The sequence below is a fragment of the Triplophysa rosa genome, linkage group LG14 (genome assembly GCF_024868665.1).
Source record: "Triplophysa rosa linkage group LG14, Trosa_1v2, whole genome shotgun sequence".
Classification (NCBI taxonomy): Eukaryota; Metazoa; Chordata; class Actinopteri; order Cypriniformes; family Nemacheilidae; genus Triplophysa; species Triplophysa rosa.
The window spans coordinates 5,003,456-5,024,402 of NC_079903.1; the positions used below are offsets into that span (position 1 = coordinate 5,003,456).

At 37.1% G+C, this 20,947-nt stretch overlaps 1 protein-coding gene across 2 annotated transcripts in view; it reads left to right on the forward strand.

The window, feature by feature from the left end:
- Positions 1-20,947, forward strand: part of mre11a (MRE11 homolog A, double strand break repair nuclease) — a 58,714-nt gene that overhangs the window by 16,220 nt on the left and 21,547 nt on the right. For both annotated transcript variants that reach the window (XM_057351592.1, XM_057351593.1), the window contains exons 7-12: positions 7,241-7,355; positions 9,716-9,901; positions 10,150-10,321; positions 16,741-16,821; positions 18,148-18,277; positions 18,517-18,620. In XM_057351592.1, coding sequence (XP_057207575.1) covers positions 7,241-7,355; positions 9,716-9,901; positions 10,150-10,321; positions 16,741-16,821; positions 18,148-18,277; positions 18,517-18,620 — 788 coding nt within the window. The remainder of the gene's footprint in view (positions 1-7,240; positions 7,356-9,715; positions 9,902-10,149; positions 10,322-16,740; positions 16,822-18,147; positions 18,278-18,516; positions 18,621-20,947) is intronic.

The window sequence follows — 20,947 nt, forward strand, 5'->3', positions numbered from 1 at the left end:
CATTGCCTTTCTGTGTTGGGCATTTAACAAAAAAAAGTATTTAAAAAGATCAACTTGTCATTTTAAAACCAACAATATATGCTATAATAATAACCCAGCAACAAGAACTTAATATATGATTTGTGACTTCCTTGCTGTTGCTGATTTTTTACGCTTTTAAGATGGAAGAAATGCTTTTATATAATTTGTTTCCACCAATTTGATTTTGATTTGTGTCCAGTTATGACTCGCATTTAAGCATAGCAACTTACAAAGTCTTAACAGTTGTTTAGAGAAATAAAAGCTTGAATAGGGACAGACGAAATATAGGAGAGTTTTTGATAAGAATGTGAGAATTTAATGTTTCGGATTGAAGGTGAAGAATGAACAGGAAATATTGCGTGCCCTTTTGTGAGAGTACCTGTAGGCGTCGCTCATGCTCTGATTACCGCATTGTTTTGGATCAGATGTAAATGTGTACAATCAGAGAGAGTGGAGGTATGACTTTTACCTTAAACATGATTTTTAGCCAATCAGAAAGACAATTAAATAGTTTTGAGTCAATGATAAGATTAAAAACTACAGAGTCAAAAAAGAGTCGACAAGAGTCGATTCCGTAGGGATGCTCATTTCGGTTAATTTCCCTAACCGAGAACCGACACTCGTTATCCGAACATTAACGTTTAGCCGATAAGATTCTAACAATAAATTGGAATTAAATAAAAATACATGCTGCATCTCATTTCGAAGGCTGCTTCCTCCGGAGGTCGCGTTTGTCTGCCGAATACGCCTTAGTATGCGACATCCGATGGACGCAGACTTCGAAATGAGAACAAAACTACAGTTGACGAGGGTCTGTGACACGTTAAAAATACAAACATTTTTTTCACTGATTTATTTTAACATGCAAACAGCAGCATAACGAATACATCAATAACAGCACCTGCATTCACATATTCACGAACCAGCGGCGTTTTGGACAATTGGTGTCCAATTTGGTGTTTTGGTGACAGTCTGGAGCTTGTTGACAATTAGACCCGCGGCAGAGAACACCCTTTCAGATGGCACTGATGTCCCGGGAATGTAGAGAAATCGCCTCGGGAAGCGCGTCACATTTGCTTTCCACCAGCCAGTCTTAGCTAAACATATATAAATCCGAAATGCTATACCACCCAAAATACAAACATTATTTTTGACTTATTCATATTTTTACATCATGTCTAAAAGAAGGCAGGGAAACCACCGGTCGCGCCATTTTCTTCTCCTTTCCAAAGCGCATTCCGATGCTAAGCATCCATGAGAAGTTTATGTAAAGGATAAATTGATGGCTAGCACCGAAATTCCCTTGCAGTAGCTCCACTATTAGCTTTGCTGAGCCGTAGACACGCCGGGAAGACAGAGAATGTCACAGCACATTGTGAGCACGATTGTCCCGTGTCTACATTTAAAACAAAGAACTTGAGCAAGGCTGGCAGTGGCACTCCGTTTGTAGGAGTAAAGCCCTGACAAATGTGGCCTCAACAATCAGATGAATTACACGTGTCCAGTTTCTTCAAGTGACTTGTGCGTGATCGGATTTGAATTTACACCGGAAGGGCATTTACACCTAGTCGCACGCGTCTGCACGCTCCGTGAGTTAATGCTTAGCATGTTTTTCTTTCACCATACAGAAAACTAAAAAAATGTACGATTTAATAGTTATTTAAAAACGTATTATTAAATTAATTTTATTATTAAAAAAATATTGTTAATATTATTTACTTAAAATAAACATACCTTTTAAATCGTTTAACTGATAGCATTAACCGGTCAAAATTTTTTCGATCGGTTAAAGGTTAAACGGTCAATATGAGCATCCCCAGGAGTCGAATCCGACTTTAGGGACATTAAGAGTCGAGGAATCGATGCTTTGGGAGTCGACTCCCCATCCCTAGTGGAGCATTTTAAAGCGGAGCTATCATGCAATGTCATGCATTCTGACTTCTTTACAATGTTAACGTGCTGGCTTCTCAGGCTTAACATGGTCAACGTGTTAAAAAACGAGTTGGACGTATGACATAGTATTTCTGTACTTGATACACTCCCCCAGCACTCCAAATTGTTTCGGAAAGTTTTTTCTAATTCTGCATCCCTGTATCACAGGGATCCTATTCCTTTAATTGGCCAAAAGCATGCCAACCGTCGAGCGACACCCGCTTACCATCAATGTTATCTGCGCTGCGTCAAGATGGGCTGCGCAGCGCTGCAGCTCAATACTCTTGTGATAGTGAAGTTTAGGTGTGTCTGTTTGTTCACGGCATTTCAGTGATGGATGTTATATAAATGGTGGATATAACGCTGGATTTGGAGATCGTTTGAAACTGATAGATGAAGCCGTCTGATTTCTGAATGAAAGCGTCTTTACTGGTCGGTAACTTGTACTTCAGACTGGAGCAGGTGGTCTGACAGTAGCCCCACCGCTCGCGACATCCTTTGACATCATACAGTGGTCATGTACACACAGTTCCCTGTACTAAACAACTTGTCAAAGTTTGTTCTGTGCATCCCGGCCACGAGTTCCCCTTCTGAGAGAACGGTCAGCCTTTGTGGGCGGAGTTTGGAGGAGAGAATGAAGTGTTTTGTTGTAGGGGTACAGAGTACAGTACATTCTTTCAGCACTCATTTATAGGCCTAATATAGGCTATTCGTGAAGGGAGAGGGTCAATTTTTGTTTTGATTTAGCCTACTTGTTTTGCTCAATTTTATTTTAAGTTATATTGTATTATATTGAAAAGCAAGACAAAATATAAAAAGCGCATTTTGACCATTCAGTTTATGCTAACGTGAAAAAAATTGGCTAAATATATAGAAGAAATACGAAAAACCATATTCGGCCTTCGGCCAAGTGTTTAATTTTTATTAATTTTTATTTTTATTCGGCCAAGAATTTTCATTTTGGTGCATCCCTACTAGAAAGCTCTATTTACTCAACTCAAAAAAAGTCAGTTGTTCATAGCCTATATCAAGGCTAGTCAACTGGTGGCCCGCGGGCCAAATGCAGCCCACCAATCATCTTTACCTCACCCGCCTTAACATTTCAAATAAGTGGAGAGACTTTAAGACTATATGCTTTAAGAAATGCATGTCCTGAGACGCCACATCTTTGAAAGTCCAAAACGCTGCTACATTCAATACAAAAGTAATTCCCGCGGCTCATAACGATTGACGTCATATGTCGATTTGATCGGTCTGTCCAAGAAACTTAATGTTATTTAGTCTGCAATCGGTTTGCGCACGCGATAGGTCGCGTTCCAAAGCGCGTCTTGTGCCCTTAAAAGTAACTGCAGGAAGGGTACTCCACACAAACTGTTGTCTCAGATAAGGGAAAAACTATGTTGTTTTTATTACTGCATTCATTATGTATGATTTAAACAGCTATATTTACGAAAACAGCTGTTCATCTCGCTCCAGAACTTGCACTTCAAAGGATCTGACCTTATATAAGTGTGTGGGGCACATGAATGCGATTTGAATTCACCTGAAGATTCGATAATAGCCATATCTATGATATTAGTGTTCAGTTTCTTGCACAGACCAATTGATTCGCTTTATAAGACACCAGTTTAACGTCAAGGGGCATTGATTACTTTTGTGCTGAATGTATTAACGTTTTTGACTTTTATGAAATTGACTTTCATTAATTCAACCAAATATCTTCATAAATATCTTCTTGAAAAAACAATGCCACCTACATCTTGGATGTACTGGGGGACTGGGGGTGAGCAAATTAACAGCTATTTCATTTTTGGGTAAACAAAAACTGGATGCACTATTTGTGTTCATGTTTTAATATATGACCTATAATTAACAGCAACAAAAACAGTATAAAACAAAATGGAATAAATAACAGAAATACAAAATAACAGAAGAAATGATGATATGGAAAAAAAACTGCTCTCCAGTTTGGCTTTCTGTCCACATGAGACAGCCTTTTGAAGACACTCTCCAAAGTGGATAAATTCAAGTGGATAAATGCAGTTTTCACATTGTAGTTTGGACTTAAAAACAGAGGCTTTTGAAAACGATGACGCAAAAAATGTACTTTAAATCTATTACTTTAAATTATGTGATCAATAAGTTAGACCAGGTTAGATGATACTTAGATAATAATAAGCGCTCAAATCCATCTCATCTATTCTTCCAGAATTACATTGGTAGTCTTCATTTGTATTCACAGCACTGTGTTGCTTGAGCTTATCTGCTTCACGTCTGCAGTACAGGAGTTGATTACCCTATAGCGAGATACTGCACAAATAGAAATATAAAAAAAGAAAGATATCTCTAGGTTATATTCTCTGAAAATGAGAAATGAGTTATCTCGCCGCACTTGCCGGCATCTTGCAGATTCAAAGAGATGCAGAAGGGACTAAAAGCAGTAGCCTATATATGAGATGTGCAAATCCCTCATCACTGCTGTGATTGGTCCGTAAACCCAATCGCTTCTTTGTACTCTTCTCTTTCATATGTTGCCTTGGATACACTCTGATAAATGCTTAAATGTAAATAAATCAATGCTAATAACTTTGGAGTGCGGGCTGTGAAGATGCATATCATCTGAATGCATATGCCCTTCATTGAATAAGAGAGAGCTGTTCTTCATCAATGATTTGAATGCAGGCGTACATCTTTGTTCGTGAACATAATGAGCGAATCAGTCATCTGTTCATGAACAAACAGAATGACGGGAGGTGACTCGTTCAGCATGCGAGTCGTTGTCGAGCTCATTTAACAAGAACAGAACGCGGGTGCATGGCAAAGAGTGTTATAGGTGTGCATATTTATAGAATCCTGTTTAAAGACCCGCCTAAATGCCTTGGAACGCGCAGCATTTTTTGCTATGTTTACATAATTTCAATGGAAAAATGCAGAGACAAGAGACATATTGAATGGCCCGCCCCCCTTTTAAAATAACCAATAGGGTTTCGTTTACGGCACAGTCAGCCTAGCAAAGCTGCATTTAACAGCGTGATAGCCACAGTGGTGTAAAAGTCTATTGAAAACATTAGGGAAGATCAGTGAGACCAGCGATGTGTCATTTCAAGCTTGTTATTTACGTTGGTGAGTGACACTGGCGTTTGTCTTCTCCTTTACTCATCAAGGCTGCGATGTCCGATCTCTTCCATTGAGCCTTAACATTCAACACTCTGTGTAGACTTGAAACCGATCAGATACGATTTGCGCGTATGATCTTGGATATGATCAGCTATGTGCTATAGTGTCTCTGAACTGGACTCACGTGCAACCGCTCGCGTGACACTGACGTGAAATTAAAGGACCTTCAAAATGAAAATTCTGTCATCATTTACTCCCCCTCTTGTCATTTCAAACCTGTATGACTTTCTTCCGCAGTACACAAAATAATATATTATGAATGATTGTTGGTAACAGCCCTCCATTTGCTTGCATTGGTTACAGTAGAAGTTCTGTTACCAACATTTTTCTAAATATCTTCTTTTGTGTTCTGCAGACAAAAGAAAGTCATTACTAAGTCATACGTCTGTGTTTTGTTGGCAATCGGCGTGTACGTGCATAATGTACAAAACACGAAGGGATGATGTGATGATGTGTTGTTTTTAATACCAAAAGAGGCGTTTGTCCTGGCACAAGCTGTTAGTAAATCTGGCCCTGTGACAAACAGAATGAACCGAAAACTGTTGACATTATTCGATTCGTTTAATGGGCTTTCTGCAGTTCAGCTGGTAGGGCACGACACTAACATTGACAAAGTCAAGGGTTTAATCCTCAGGGAACTGAGGGATCTTAAGATTTAAGTTTCTTTGAAGCAACCTGCGTGTGACTGAAATTCTCACATCTGAAGCACAGACGTAATATTGTGTTGCGCATCATTTATAAGTTTCATATTCATTTTTAAATATTCCTTTCATTCCTGTTGTTTAATATTATGCAGGGTTTTTCCTGCATAGAGAAATTGGAGGCGGCCGCCTCCGTCAAATGTCGTGCCGCCTCAGGCTCTCGCCAAAATTATGTTGCGAGTCTTCACAAGAAATGCTGCGTGCATTTAACAGACTGTCAATTGTAACTGCAGTTGCGACATTACGCCACAGTGGAGGCGCTGTTTCGTTATGAGCACACTGAGGCGCTAAAAAGAGTTGCAGAACAAGAGCCAGCCTGTGTTTCACGGCTGTTTGTTTTGTATCAAAGTACGTTTAATTTCTTGAAATGTATTAAATTAACATGACGTACATCATTGTAATGTCTTAAGCTGTGCAGTTGGATCGTTGAATCAGTGTATACTGAACACAGCGAGTTCGCCAGTATGACCGCACATTGCGTTCAGAACGACTCGCACACGAATGACTCATTTGAACCGGTTCGTTTCAATTATTGAACCTCAGTCACTAGCGAATATAAGAGATCCTTGAATAATTTAAAGTGAACCACAGAGAATGCAAGATGTGAATGAGCTTTGCTCATTTAGAAAGACTGGTTAATTCAGTTGGCTATTGTGGGCTGAAAAGTTAGTTGAAATGATAAAAAAGCTTTATTTGATTAAAAAAAACATTTCTGTTTGGTTGAATAAAAGTAATGTTTTATATAACTTAATAATTGTCATTTTTATCTAATTTTATTAGAACTTTTAATATGTCAAACTCAAAGTCACTTTGGTTAAGCCACTTTAAAGGTACGGTAGGCCTAACGTTACGTGTGTGTGTACAAGATCAGGATGGCACCATCTCCGCCTCATTTTGAGCCAGGAAAAACCCTGTTATGTCATGTGCTTTGTTGTCTTTACAAATAATGATGGTCTCAATCTCATCGCTTGGCAATGTTACTACTGTACGTGATGTTGTGAAGCACTGACTGTGTTTAGTTTAATAACACCAGTTGAATCAGTTTCTAGTCAGATGAAGTCAGAGCGAGGAATACTTCTATAAAACCATCACATTTATTTAGCAATTGCTCAATAGTTCTCAAACTTAAACTAAAAGTAACATGGATATAACAATATATAACTAAAAATGTAATAATAAAATTAATTTCAAAAACAGTCATAAAAATACAGTAATACAAAATAAAATTGGTCAAGTCCAATTTTGCTGAACATTGGTCAGTTTCAGTTAAATTGCATTCGGCCATCCATACAGTACCATACCTGACGTATTGTATAAGGTTTCTACAAACTTTCAGCGCTGTCCTGATAACTAGGGCTGTAAAAATTGAGTTTATAAAAGTTGTAAAATAAGGTTTTCTGTGCTTTCAGGTTCAATTCCAGACGAGAGGCTCTACCGGATGTTTGTTAATAATCAGGTGACCATGCTCAGACCCAGAGAAGAAGAGGAGAGCTGGTTCAACTTATTTGTCATCCATCAAAACAGGTTATTCATTCAGATTTGATCCATTTTAGGGCTGTGTATTGGTAAGTGCCTCCCAATACGATACATATCACGATAGATGGGTCACGATACAATATATTGCTATGTATTTCGATACGATACGATGCGGTACACATTTGCGATATATTGCAATACTTTAAATAGAAAATGTCAAAAGTAGAGCTAGAAATACAACATGCTGTGCACCACCGGGGGGTTTCTGTAAGGATAAGTGTAAAAACATCCCTTACCTCTGCAGAGTGGCCATGATGTGTGATGCATGGACCTTTAGATCAGAGGTTTGGGTTCTCAAACTGTGGATTGCACCCCTCAAGTGGGTTGCACAGGGGAATTAGGTGGCTCACGCAAGTCACTTGGCTGTTGTGGTGCATTACACAGGTCTTGACATTAAGCATTGTCATGTGGTTGTCCTTCGGACAAGTAAATTTGACATTCACTTGTCCGAGTACAAAAATTACTTGTCCAAAGATAAAAAAATGATATTTCATTTGAATTATAATATAATATAATGAATATAATTGTTTCGGATTTAGATTGGTCAAGTTTGCTTCTAAGCATTTTAACTAGTGTCCGCTTTGGCCGCCTGAATTTGGTTATAGGCCGTTACTCTCTGTGACTGCTATAAAACAAAGGCAAGCAGAAAATTATTATTAGTTTTAAGGCTGTAAATTAACTTTTTTTGCACATAGCACTGGTGCTAGAGAGGTTTAAAGTTTGGTAGCACAGGCAGAAATGTGCAAGTGTAGTTCAACATGAACAGGCAGATGACTGACAAAAGACATTAATGTTACATACAGATGGATAAATTAGGGCCGTATCATTTTTAGATTACCTAAATTTGTTTTAATATTTCTACGGTCTGTGTTTTTCCTTTTTACTATGCAATAGTGGTATATTTGTCCACATAAATTACTGTAGGTTACTATAGTATTTACTATAGTAAACTGCAGTAAAATTCCTACTATATTGTTTTTGAAATTTACTATAGTATACAGTGTTTATCAATTTACTACAAGGGCACTTCAATTTTCAATAGTACAATACAGTATTTTTTGTCTCAGTGTTCAATTTAACGGGACTTTTATTTTGACGGATCTTTGGGAAGACGCTTGTTTGCAGATAGCTTCACTCAAACACTAAAACGCTCGTAAAATAAACTCTCAGAGCAACTCTGGAGATGAAGTTCATGTGTTCAAATCATCATACAGTGCAGCGCAGATAAATACTCGACCATCACTCGTGTTGTATGTTAAACTGTGCACATAATTCACTCAGACACCCAGAACAGCCAGATGACATTTAAATAACAGGATTCCTCGTCCGCGTGGACTCAGTGCGGTGCGCCATTGATTATTGTCACACACAAACAAGCACAACCGCGACAAACACGCAGCTCTGCTAATGCATATATTCTTATTATTCTACATATATGTCGCACTGTTCATTTTTTCAAGTTACTTGTCCGGTCGGGCAAGTAAAATTCTCTCTCACTTGCCCATACAAAACATTTACTTGTCCCGGACAAGCGTTAATGTCGAGCCCTGATTACAGTTAAAACACTGAACATGGGCAGTATAAACCCTGGTTCATCCGTGCTGTAAATGCGCTGGTGTCACATCCGTGAAAGCACAATAAATGTCATTGTTACTTTTCTTAATAAACTTTTTGTCTAATGCACTGCAGTAGCCAAGTGACTTGCGAAGCCTTCACACAGCATTATTTCATATAACTCATTACTCCATGACTTATTTTGAAAACCAAAGCACACCCACACATCAGCTCTGAGAGCTCCAAGCGTTCTTATATTTTTCGCCATGCTCGCTTCCACTTACTTTTGGCCGTATGAATATGACATGATTTTTAAAAAATGATCGATAGTAGAGGTATCGCTATCGATACACTATTGAAAAAAAGAATATTGCGATAGTTACATGTATCGATATTTTTGCACAGCCCTAATCCATTTATAGCATTACGCCATGATAGTTGACACGGTTATACATGCACGGTTTGTATTGCTTGTAGCATGTTAGACAGGCTGTCAGTCCTTGTTTTCGTAAAAAGTAATGTGACTTTTGCTTTGGCAGTACATGACAAAAAAACCTGCTCTTCTTAACTAAAATGTAGGTGAAAATGTTTGTCTTGCTGTGAAATTTTTTTTCAAACATTTTCTCAAGACTTGGATTTGATTTTTATTGAGGAAACGTTGGGTGTGTATTTAGATGGCCGTCTTGTTCTCAGAACGGTCAATGTGTTTTATTTCTGCTCAGACGGGAGAAAGCTGAATGCAGTCTGTAGACCTTTTGAAAATGCGTTTGCATTGATTTTGTGCGTGTCTGCAGGAGTAAACATGGGGCGACTAACTACATCCCCGAGCAGTTTTTAGATGATTTCCTGGATCTGGTGGTGTGGGGTCATGAGCATGAATGTAAGATCGCTCCGGTCCGTAACGAACAGCAGCTGTTTTATGTCACACAGCCTGGCAGCTCCGTGGTCACCTCGCTGTCACCAGGAGAAGCCGTCAAAAAGTTTGTGTGCACGCTTTCTTTCATAAACACACACAGTTTGACTGCGTTCTAAGCACTTCATAGGAACTATTTTACAGTTTTTGTTGCCCTTGTATTTTGTGAAAAATTCAAATGTGTCTTTCTTAATCTTTGCATTGAATTGCATTTGATGTCTCATTCTCAAACATTTTACACTCATTTCCATATGTGTCTGATTTATAGATGTGTCTGCGATTTTTGGATTTTTGTGTTTTTCTGGATTTCCGCAGGCACATTGGGTTATTGCGAGTGAAAGGTAAAAAAATGAACCTTCAGAAAATTCCCCTACAGACCGTGAGGCAGTTTTTCATTCAGGATGTCACTCTCTCTGACCACCCTGACCTGTTCAGTCCAGAGCAACCCAACGTCACGCTGAAAGTCCAAGCTTTCTGCCAGGAGAAGGTACAGCAACATGCGCGAGTAACTCACACAAGAGTACACAAATAAATGGGTCTCATTCATAGAGAAGTCTTTCCTTGAAAGCATTTTTTCGGTATTGACAAAGAAAGCACTTTGTTAACAACTTTCCCAGAAAAGCAAGAAAATGTATATCCTAGAGTATAGAAAATAAAAAGCTTTTCTGGAAGCCATTATTCTGTCTGCTTGAAGGGTTAAATCAATGTGTCTCATTTGTTCAGATCATGGAGCGCAAGTAAAAGTAAAGTGCTTTTGAACCCACACGCCAGCTATCTGACAGCTTCTGTTTCTGGCAGTAGCATTTTCAATTCTGATTCCATATCACACAGTATCGAAACCATTCTCCCATCGGTACGAACGGGACAGATTTCCAATGTATACTGAAAAATGTTTTAAAGGGGTCATATGGCACGAATACGTGTTTTTCTGTGTCTTTGGTGTGTTATAAGTTGCCCATGCATGTATTAGACACGTAAAATTGCACAAATGTAAGTGTCTGAACAAAAGATGGATTCTATCTAAACGTGAATGCTCACCCAGACCTGCCTGACACGCCTCATGTAACCACACCCCCACAAATCTACGTCAGTTTCGTGGTATGATTTGACTAAGACCTCCTTTGTAATATTTGTTTTAGCTGTGTCATATGACCCCTTTAAACAAGCAAATTTATAAATGAATGGCATGTACTGTAGATAGTAGGGGTGTAACGTATGTGTACCGAATGCAATGTCTAACACTAGTTTACTTCACAAGCATTTCACTATCTGAGCTATCATCAAACACAAAGACATCAAACACGCACTAAAACTCAAAAGTGTTTACGACGACCCGTCAAAATAAAAGTCTGGTTAACTGGAGCAAATTATGACAGTAGTAATTGTAGTAGTAAAATCATTTTAAAATACTACTAAAATTTTTGTGCACTTATAATAAAAATACTGTAGTACCTATTACTATGGTTTATGCAGGGGTGTCCAAAGTCAGTCCTGAAGGGCCGGTGTCCTGCAGAGTTTAGCTTCAACCCTAATAAAACACATGTGAAGCAGGTAAACAAGATCTCACTTGGCAGACTAGAAACTTCCAGACAGGCGTGTTGAGCTACATTGGAGCTAAACTCTGGAGGACACTGGCCCTCCAGGACCGACTTTGGACACCCCAGGGGCCGGTTGCATAAACTGCTTGGACTAGCCTTAGATGTTAGTCATCTCATTTTTTTTCTTCAAGACTGGTCAACTTCTTTAAATCACTTACATAAAAAGTTAAATTGGGATAATTGAAATATGAAAAGTAATACTGATTAATCCTAACTAATTCCTAGTCTGTAAGAATTGCTGTTAAGACACAGTCTGAACTTAGCGGCTAAGTTTATGCAACTGGGCCCTGGTTTATGAGTACATTTTTTAGGATAGTATTTTTTCATTTAGTCAAATTAAATATTACTGTTGTATAGTAACTATTTATCCCTATCTTTTACATTTGATTGTATTTTTCACTTCATTTTATATTTTCGTTTATTTAAGAATTGTTACATTTACTTATTCAATGTTTGTATTTTATTTTATTTGTATCGTCGCTGTCCTTCCGTATGGAGGACTAAACCTGCAAAAATTATAAATAAATGAATGTATAAATAAATAAATAAATATATAAACGAATAAATGTAATAATATGAAAATAAATACAGGAATGAATGGTTTGATAAAACAAAATAATTCGTTTTAGCTATTATTGATCTTAGCTTTAACTTTTCTTTTCATTTTTTAAATTGATTTATTATTTTTTGTGTCCATTTTTAATTATTTTTAATTATTATTATTATTTATTTTTAGATTATTTTATTTATCATTTCCTTTTATTTTTACATTTATTTATTTATATGTTTATTTATTTTTATATTTATTTATTATCGCATGTATTTATTTCCACTTTTATTTATTTATTCTTGTATTTATTCTTACTTTTCTGTGTCTTGTATGATAATTAGATGGGTTGGTCTTGCCTACTATTGGTTCAGCGTAGATTGAAGCGTTTGATCGATTACTCTTGACTTGTTTTGGACTAACGTCACGTCACTCACTGATCGTTTGCTTCGTGTATAACGTTTATGGCGTGCGCACAATTAGCTAGAGAGTTACAGCATTTAGCCAATGAAGTCGATAACCATGCATCAAATGACTATGTGTCATTCAGATTAGATGCATTTATTGAGGATTTATTACAGATTGACGGAGAGATAAATGACAAAGTTCTTCAAAATCTGTGCGAGTCAGGGGGTGCTAAGGTGGTGACCAAGTTCCGGTTACAGGTCCTCTGCCAAAGAGGTGCATGAACGACCTCAGCAGATTCGTCGATTCTGAAAGCACAAGACGACTTGATATTAAGATGTCTAATAAACACAGACTTTCTTGTTACATGATTTTGACATTCTTGTTAAGATTGCAAATTATTGGTATGATCGCCCGTAACGGCTGAAGCGAGGTGAAAAAATAAATAAAGCGATTTGACACGGGATTCGTACCCATACAATAAAGTGAGGCAGCGTGTCACTACGGTAACAATCACACTAAGCTATTTCGCAATGCTAGCTGCTGCGGATCTTTGCAATAATATCAAGATGTCACACAACAATATGCAGCTGGATGAATCAAGGGAATATGCCCGTTTTAACTTGTGACCTCTGTGTTATTTATCTCTTATGGAATGTAGTTTACGAGTACCGTTTAGTAACCACGTCTTTTTAGAAGGAATGGTTTCCATTTGATGGCCCCTGTAGTGAAAGAACGATGCTCATTACTACCGTGTTAACTTGTGACTTAAGTTCACTATGTCTCAATTCATTTACATTATGTTACATCATGTTACATTAAATCTTTACGCTTTTTCTAACCGAAAGGCTGCTTATAACTATCACTTTGACAAAGCGTTAGCTTGCGACTTCGGTTTACAAGCTCATCTGTGTAGTTAAACCTTATTACATTTTGTGCTTTATGATTTTCACCAGTTGAACTGTAACGCCACCATACCATAGCACCCTCTGACTCGCACAGACTTTGAATGTGCTGCAAAGAGGCTAACAACCGAGGGAGAACTTTGTCATTTATCTCGCCGTCAATCTGTAATAAATCATCAATAAATGCATCTAATCTGAATGACACATAGTCATTTGATGCATGGTTATCGACTTCATTGGCTAAATGCTGTAACTCTCTAGCTAATTGTGCGCCCGCCATAGTTACTTAACGTTATACACGAAGCAAACGATCAGTGAGTGACGTGACGTTAGTCCAAAACAAGTCAAGAGTAATCGATCAAACGCTTCAATCTACGCTGAACCAATAGTAGGCAAGACCAACCCATCTAATTATCATACAAGACACAGAAAAGTAAGAATAAATTCAAGAATAAATAAATAAAAGTGGAAATAAATACATGCGATAATAAATAAATATAAAAATAAATAAACGTATAAATAAATAAATGTAAAAATAAAAGGAAATGATAAATAAAATAATCTAAAAATAAAAAATAATAATAATTAAAAATAATTAAAAATGGACACAAAAAATAATAAATCAATTTAAAAAATGAAAAGAAAAGTTAAAGCTAAGATCAATAATAGCTAAAACGAATTATTTTGTTTTATCAAACCATTCATTCCTGTATTTATTTTCATATTATTACATTTATTCGTTTATATATTTATTTATTTATACATTCATTTATTTATAATTTTTGCAGGTTTAGTCCTCCATACTTCCGAAACCTTGGATGTTCAAATTCACAGTTTTTTAGGAAATGGAAAAACACTGTACTTTTTAATTACATTAATTAAATATTCTGTCGTCAAAGTTGACAAGCACTTTTTAATGCTTTTTATTGGTTAGATATTTGCTAAACCTAGTGACAAACTTAAAGGGTGACTGCTAATAATGATTTATGGCAAAAAAATAAAAATCACAAAATATGGAGATACAATGTTTCAAAAGGACATCAGCAAAATTTTATTTTTTATTCAAACCAAGCTGGCATTTTATTTAAACTTGCGTTTTGAAAAATGTAAACTATTGATGTTTACAAAAGCTAATTCAAAAAGACAAGCAATTTTGTTTAGCATTTATTTCCCTTAACTGTACCGAACTGAACCGAGCCATGACTTAAAAACCGAGGTATATACCGAACCGTAAATTGTATGTACTATTAATGCAGATTTTTACTTCTGCGTCAGACCTATGCCGTAGGCCTCTTACTTGTGTAACCAAGACATGAGCCGAAGAAGAAGCGGTTCGTTGTGTACGTATTTGAGAAGCATTTAGCAGTGATAGCGTAAACAGTCACTTTTGCAGCTTCAGCTATTAATTACAGAAAAAGACGTAATTTATTTAGATAATTAATTCAGAAAGTTGTATGAGTAAACCCGATGCTATTGCAGAGTTTTTTTTACCTGGAGGGAGGGGGTTCAAGCAGACCAATCACAGCGCTTGCTTTCCGTGTCACATTGTGCGCGTCAGGCTACGGCGTAGGTCTGACGCAGAAGTAAAAATCGCACTTTACACCACTACTAGATAGTATTGTACATAGTAGTAATGTACATGGTAATATTAATGCTATTAAAATAACGGGGCGTTATTGTAAATGTACAGTAGGAGATCATAAAGACAACTTTGTCAATTGGTAATTTGATAGTAATGAAATGACGTGCCCTGGGACGTTGCAGTTTCATTACCAGTAAAATCACCAAATTAATACAAATACTGTATATTACGTAATGAGCGTTACTGGTTATCTGACAGTGTTACAGTAGGAGATCATAAAAGCAAAATTGAGAATTGTACTAGATCCGTGAAAAACTGTTTTCATGCATAAAAACTATTATTACTGGAAGAACCTGTGCAGTAGGTTTAAATGGAAAGACCTAAGCTGTTCATCACTTGGTCGAGCCAATCGAGCGAGAAAATTGTAATGGTATAATGAACACAAAGGCTATAATTGTGTAACAAATACAGTTGCATTATGAGAGATGGAACTCAATGAAGCGTACATATGAGTGGGCTCGCTCGCTCATTCTCTGTCACCACAAACTATTTAACAAAGATGAACCAGTGTTTCACACATGATAGTGATGGCAGCATCTGCCTGGAACAGATTTAGACCATTTTTATTTGAGACTTAGTCTTGCAGCAGCTTTGCCAACAAAAGGTGATTTTAAATGGTACATTTGTAATGACTGCAAAATGTGCGTTTTATCATTTCAGATGAATAAAAACAAGTTAGTTACGCTGGGTTCAGACCGCCAGGGACTTTGTCGCTGTGCATCACCAGTCTCTTGCTATGAGGTCGTTAGAAGGCGTTCCTAGCTTTGGCTGTCTTAGAAACATTTATAAACAAACCCTGCAGTAACTAACGTGGGACGGATGACGTGAGCTCGGCTGCTTTACTCCTATTGGTTGTCGCTCCCGAAAGTCGCTCATCATTTTATTAAATTGAGCAAATCTCAACTTTGTCACGTAGCTAGACACTCCCACTTCCTGTCGCCCACGGTCACCGTCGCTGGTGTTGCCGGAAGTAGCCGTGCTTCCATTGAAATTAATGAGATCTCGTCTCTCTGTCGCTGCCAGTCGCTGGCGGTCTGAACGGGGCGTTAGGACTATGGATTTCGGTGTAACGTGTTCTCATGCATTCGCCAATATCTGCTTCACTTTAATTATATTATAATGAATAAATTACGCTGAAATACTTGGAAAAAATACTATTTTTATCGAAAAGGCGGGGACATGGGAAGCTTAATCCAAATGTCATGGTACAGTTATATTGACCACAGTGTAGATGTTGTTTTTGCGATAATAAAACATGCCTAAAATATGTGAACATTTGATGGAGTGATAAACAATTTTGAGTTGTTTTGAGTTTTCACTGAAAGCAAGCATTGTGAAGTGAAGGCACAGCTTAACTCTGGTTGGAAAACATTTTTCAGCAAGATTAACGGTGAATGTGGCAGTATGACATCTGATCCTGATCTAACCAGTGAAAACCAGCAGACCGTGTTGCCAAGGCTACAAAGAGCTGCTAATGAGTTTTGTTTTTAGATGTATTTTAGCTGTTTGACATTGGCATTTATTATTTAGCAGGTGCTTTTATTCAAAGTGTCTTGATGAACGCTGCAACAAAAGTGATTCGTTTGAGGGAGACCGTAACAGGAATAGGGTTGTGAAACAAAAGGAAAAGTATAAAATGGACGGGCTTGTTAAAAACTTACTGTGAGATGTACTTTATATAGTTCTGATGGAGGTAGGAATATCATTACACCATTAAGGTCCAGTGAATGTTAAATTTGGGAAAGAATTCACACAGGAATAATGGAGCATTTTGTAATCGTGATGCACTTTTTTAATCTTTTGTGTCAGATTGAGGAGATGCTCGAAGAGGCAGAGAGAGAGAGACTCGGAAACCCACTAACCCCTGAGAAACCTCTCATCAGACTCCGGGTCTGTATCACACCATCTCTTCTTGTTTACGGCTTTCTCAGTTCATTAAAGGGACAGTTTAGGCAAAAATCAAAATTCTGTCATCATTTATTCATCCTCATGTCATTCAAAACCTGTATATGACTCTTGTGTTGGACACAAAAGAAGATGGGTCATTCTCACGGAACCACTGAAACATCATGGCAGGAAAGATTTTAGTTATAAAACGTATAATTTGGTAACACAAAAATGATCAAAATAAACAAATGTGTCTCTACATTGCACAACGCATCATTTCATCATTGTGTATTTTATTGCTTTTTCTGCTGAAATTCTCATTACCTTAACGCGTCCCAATTTGTCTGAGTGCATTACATTATATTATATAAAACAATTGTTGGATGTTCTTGTTATCTCAAATAACAAAAAATGACAAAAAATTCATTGACAGAATATTCATGATTATTAAAAAATGAAGAAATCGTGGAAATGAGAAGTGTCCATGACTGATATTCTCATCCTCTGTAATATTTTTAAAAGACTGTTTACACACAAAGATATTTGTATTAAAGTTTGATTTTGTTTGAAGAAACACATCTGCCAGTACCTTTCAAATGACTAACAGGTTAACAGATTACTTGATATTTTTCTACTTAAAAACGTAATATTCTCTTTTCATGATGTGAACATGACTGTATTCCTTCTCAACAGGTAGTTTTCCGCATTTAAAAAATGTTACATGTATAATTTTCTATTAAAATATACTTCCTTGTTGTCTTATGTATGATTTATAAAAGCGTGCAGGCATCATGGCTTTGTTTTTTTAGCAAAACATGCTATGGGATTGACAGCTTTAAATGGTTACGGTAATGAGAATTTTTAAGGCTTTTTTGTAAAAATATTCAAAATTGTGTTAAACTGTCTGTAAACGTTTTGAAATGAATGCTTTTAAACATGTCATACCTTGTTTTTCAATGACTAAAAAGGAAAATTGTTAATGCGAGTGTTTTTAAGAAAATCATGTTTGACATCTTGAAACCAAGATATCGGGAGAATCACCCAGATATTTTGAAAAATGTCGCAGTGGTTTTGTGGTCATACAATGGAAGCCAATGAGGTCCAGTGTTGTTTGGTTACCGCCCTTCTTCAAAATATCTTTTGTGTTCTGCAAAAGAAAGAAAGTCATACGGGTTTGGAGTGACATGAAGAATTTCCCTTTCAAAACCAGATGTGTTGTGAAAGTAAAAATCTCATCTCATATTAGCCCGAGTAATGATGGCACTGAATTGCTTTTTAAAAATGCATAATTTCACTGTTTCATGTTCATCCCTCTTTCTTGTGCCTCAGGTGGATTATAGTGGGGGTTTTGAAGCGTTTAATACCATGCGCTTCTGTCAAAAGTTCGTCGATCGGGTGGCAAACCCTAAAGATATCCTGCATTTTATTAGACACAGAGAGGCCAAAGACAACGTTAAAGGCAAGCCACACATACGTGTACACTACACTACAGCATGCACAAAGAGTACAACGACAGACAATTATTGAAAAAAAAAAACTGATGTGGTAATGAGATGACCATTTTCTGCATTGTACCGGACAACCCTCAGCGGCAGTAAAAAATCAGTGTAACATCTTCCAATCGTTTAGTTCTTAATCGTGATGGCATGAATGACATGCACCGAAAATGATCAGATTTTAACTTTGTGTGTCCTGCAGAAGAAGGGATGGATTTTGAAGCATTACTCTCTCGTCCTGCCTCGGAGGTTTTACAGCTGAGAGTGGAAGATCTCGTGAAGGAATACTTCCAGACTGCCGAGAAGGTTTGTATGTTGTTTGGGTTTATAAAGGATACAGCTCCGTCATGAACTCTCTTCTCTTAACCCTACATTGAAGTCCATTAGTCCAAGACTAAAATATCATGCTTTAAAGGGGTCATATGACACGGGTGAAATTAATATTATGGTTTGTTTTAGATGTAATGTAATGTGTATACACGATTTAAGGTTAAAAAACGCTGCGAATGAAGCGTTAAGCGCGAGTGATTTACATGTTAAGTCAATGCAAAGACGTGATAGGACATCCTGCGAATGACGCGATTCGTGCAAATTGAGCGTTTCTGGCGTTTGACGCGCGTTTTGAAAAATCTGAACTTTGGCGAAAATTTGTGCCGCGTTAACCAATCAAGAGCTTGCTCTAATAGTGACGTGATTATGATGTAGCGAGCGGTGGCAGAAATCGGAGGCAGTGGAGGACAAAATCATCGTCGCTGTATGTGAATACCCGGAGCTGTATGATACATCTTACTTTTATCGAAACGGGAATAAAAAGGATCTTGCTTGGAAGAAAGTGAGTGAGGAGGTCGGACAATCTGGTGAGTTGTAAAAAACGATCTTTACTTAATTTGAGCTATATATACGAGACTGGAGCCGCCTGGCAGAAGCCCCTCCCATGAAGCGAATTTGCATCTGTTGTGAAGTGAATTTCAATGAAGCGAGTAAACTCAAAATGTTCAAGCGTCCAACTATGCGTGAATAGCGCGATTTATTCGCGCAAGGCGTGTTTGGTGGGAATGCTCTATTAGTCAACCACGAACTGACGTAGATTTGTGGGGGTGTGGTTACCCGAGGCGTTTCAGGAAGGTCTGGGTGAGCATTCGCTTTTAGATAGAATGCATCTTTTGTTCCGACACTTTCATTTGTGCAACTTTACATGTCTAATACATGCATGGGCAACTTATAACACACCAAAGACACAGAAAAACATGTATTTGCGCCATATGACCCCTTTAAACTGCAATCAGTAACTTTTGCCTTTATATCGCCATGGCCGTTACTTTACATACTTATGTTTACTGTATGTGGGTTGAAATCAAAGATGACAAACTGGCATTTTCCGAGAAATCCCACCTGACAGCTCCAATGATAAATCATTATTATAAACACAGATTCCTTGCTTGAAGTTGTTGCTGGCTGCTACAATGACGCTATTGCATTTCATATATGTGAGATCTCATTGGTCAAACCTGTGAATCGGAAAGAGAGGGAGATCAAATAGAGTCTGTGTGTGTCTATTCTTTTTTTCCGACCGATGTGCTTATTTGTATTTGAAATTGCGAATCCATAAAAGCTTTGAAGTCTTTATTCTAGTGCTTCTGCTTTTTCTTTTTCTTTAAAAGCCTTCTCTGACCGTTTTGTTCTAATGGATATTTAAGTAAATGTTTTTTGTTCTATATAAAACTCTCTCAGGCTCTACAATGAGGAGAGAAGGGAGGTGTTTTTGTAAGAAAAAACTATTTGAGGTGTGGAAGAACAAGGATCTGTTTGAAAGCCTGTTATGCCGTTGCTTGAGCATAAGATTAAGTCTTTCCATTCAGAACAATCTTTTGGTTGCTTTTATACAAATATTTAGCCATTCTTCAAACTGAACTGCCAGCGTTAAAGCCTTATAAAACATGTGAATAAAGAGTAAGTCCCGAATTTCTTTCTCTTTCTCCTAAATCATATAAATATTCAATTTACAATTCAATTTTATTTATGTAGCGCTTTTCACAATTTTCATTGTTGCAAAGCAGCTTTACATACATCATATTTAAAAAAGGGAAAAATTAAAGACAGTACATGGTATTAAGAGACATGGTATTATTGCAAGTTTTTCCTGTATGCAGTGTACACTGATGAAACGTAACTGCAATACATGCTACGTTGTATTGTCGGGGACTATCAATTATTCGAACAAAGTATATTTAATTTAGGTATATTATTATTTTAAATATTGTTATCAGGACTGGGAACCTAAAAATACAATATACCAGAACAATTTGCAATAATACCAAAACGTGCAGAAAGAATATATTTGTTAAAGTATGTTTACGCGCATGTACAGTGAGGGAAATAATTCTTTGATCCCCTGCTGACTTTGTAAGTTTGCCTGCTTAAAAAGAAATGAAGGGTCTAATATTTTTATGGTAGGTTTATTTTAACAGATAGAGACAGAATATTTTTTTAAAATCAGGGGAAAAAATGTATATAAAGGTTATAAATTGATTTGCATTTCAGTCAGTGAAATAAGTATTTGATCCCCTACCAACCAGCAAGAATTCTGGCTCCACAGATTGGTTACGTGCCTATAGGGACGGCAGATTAGTCCT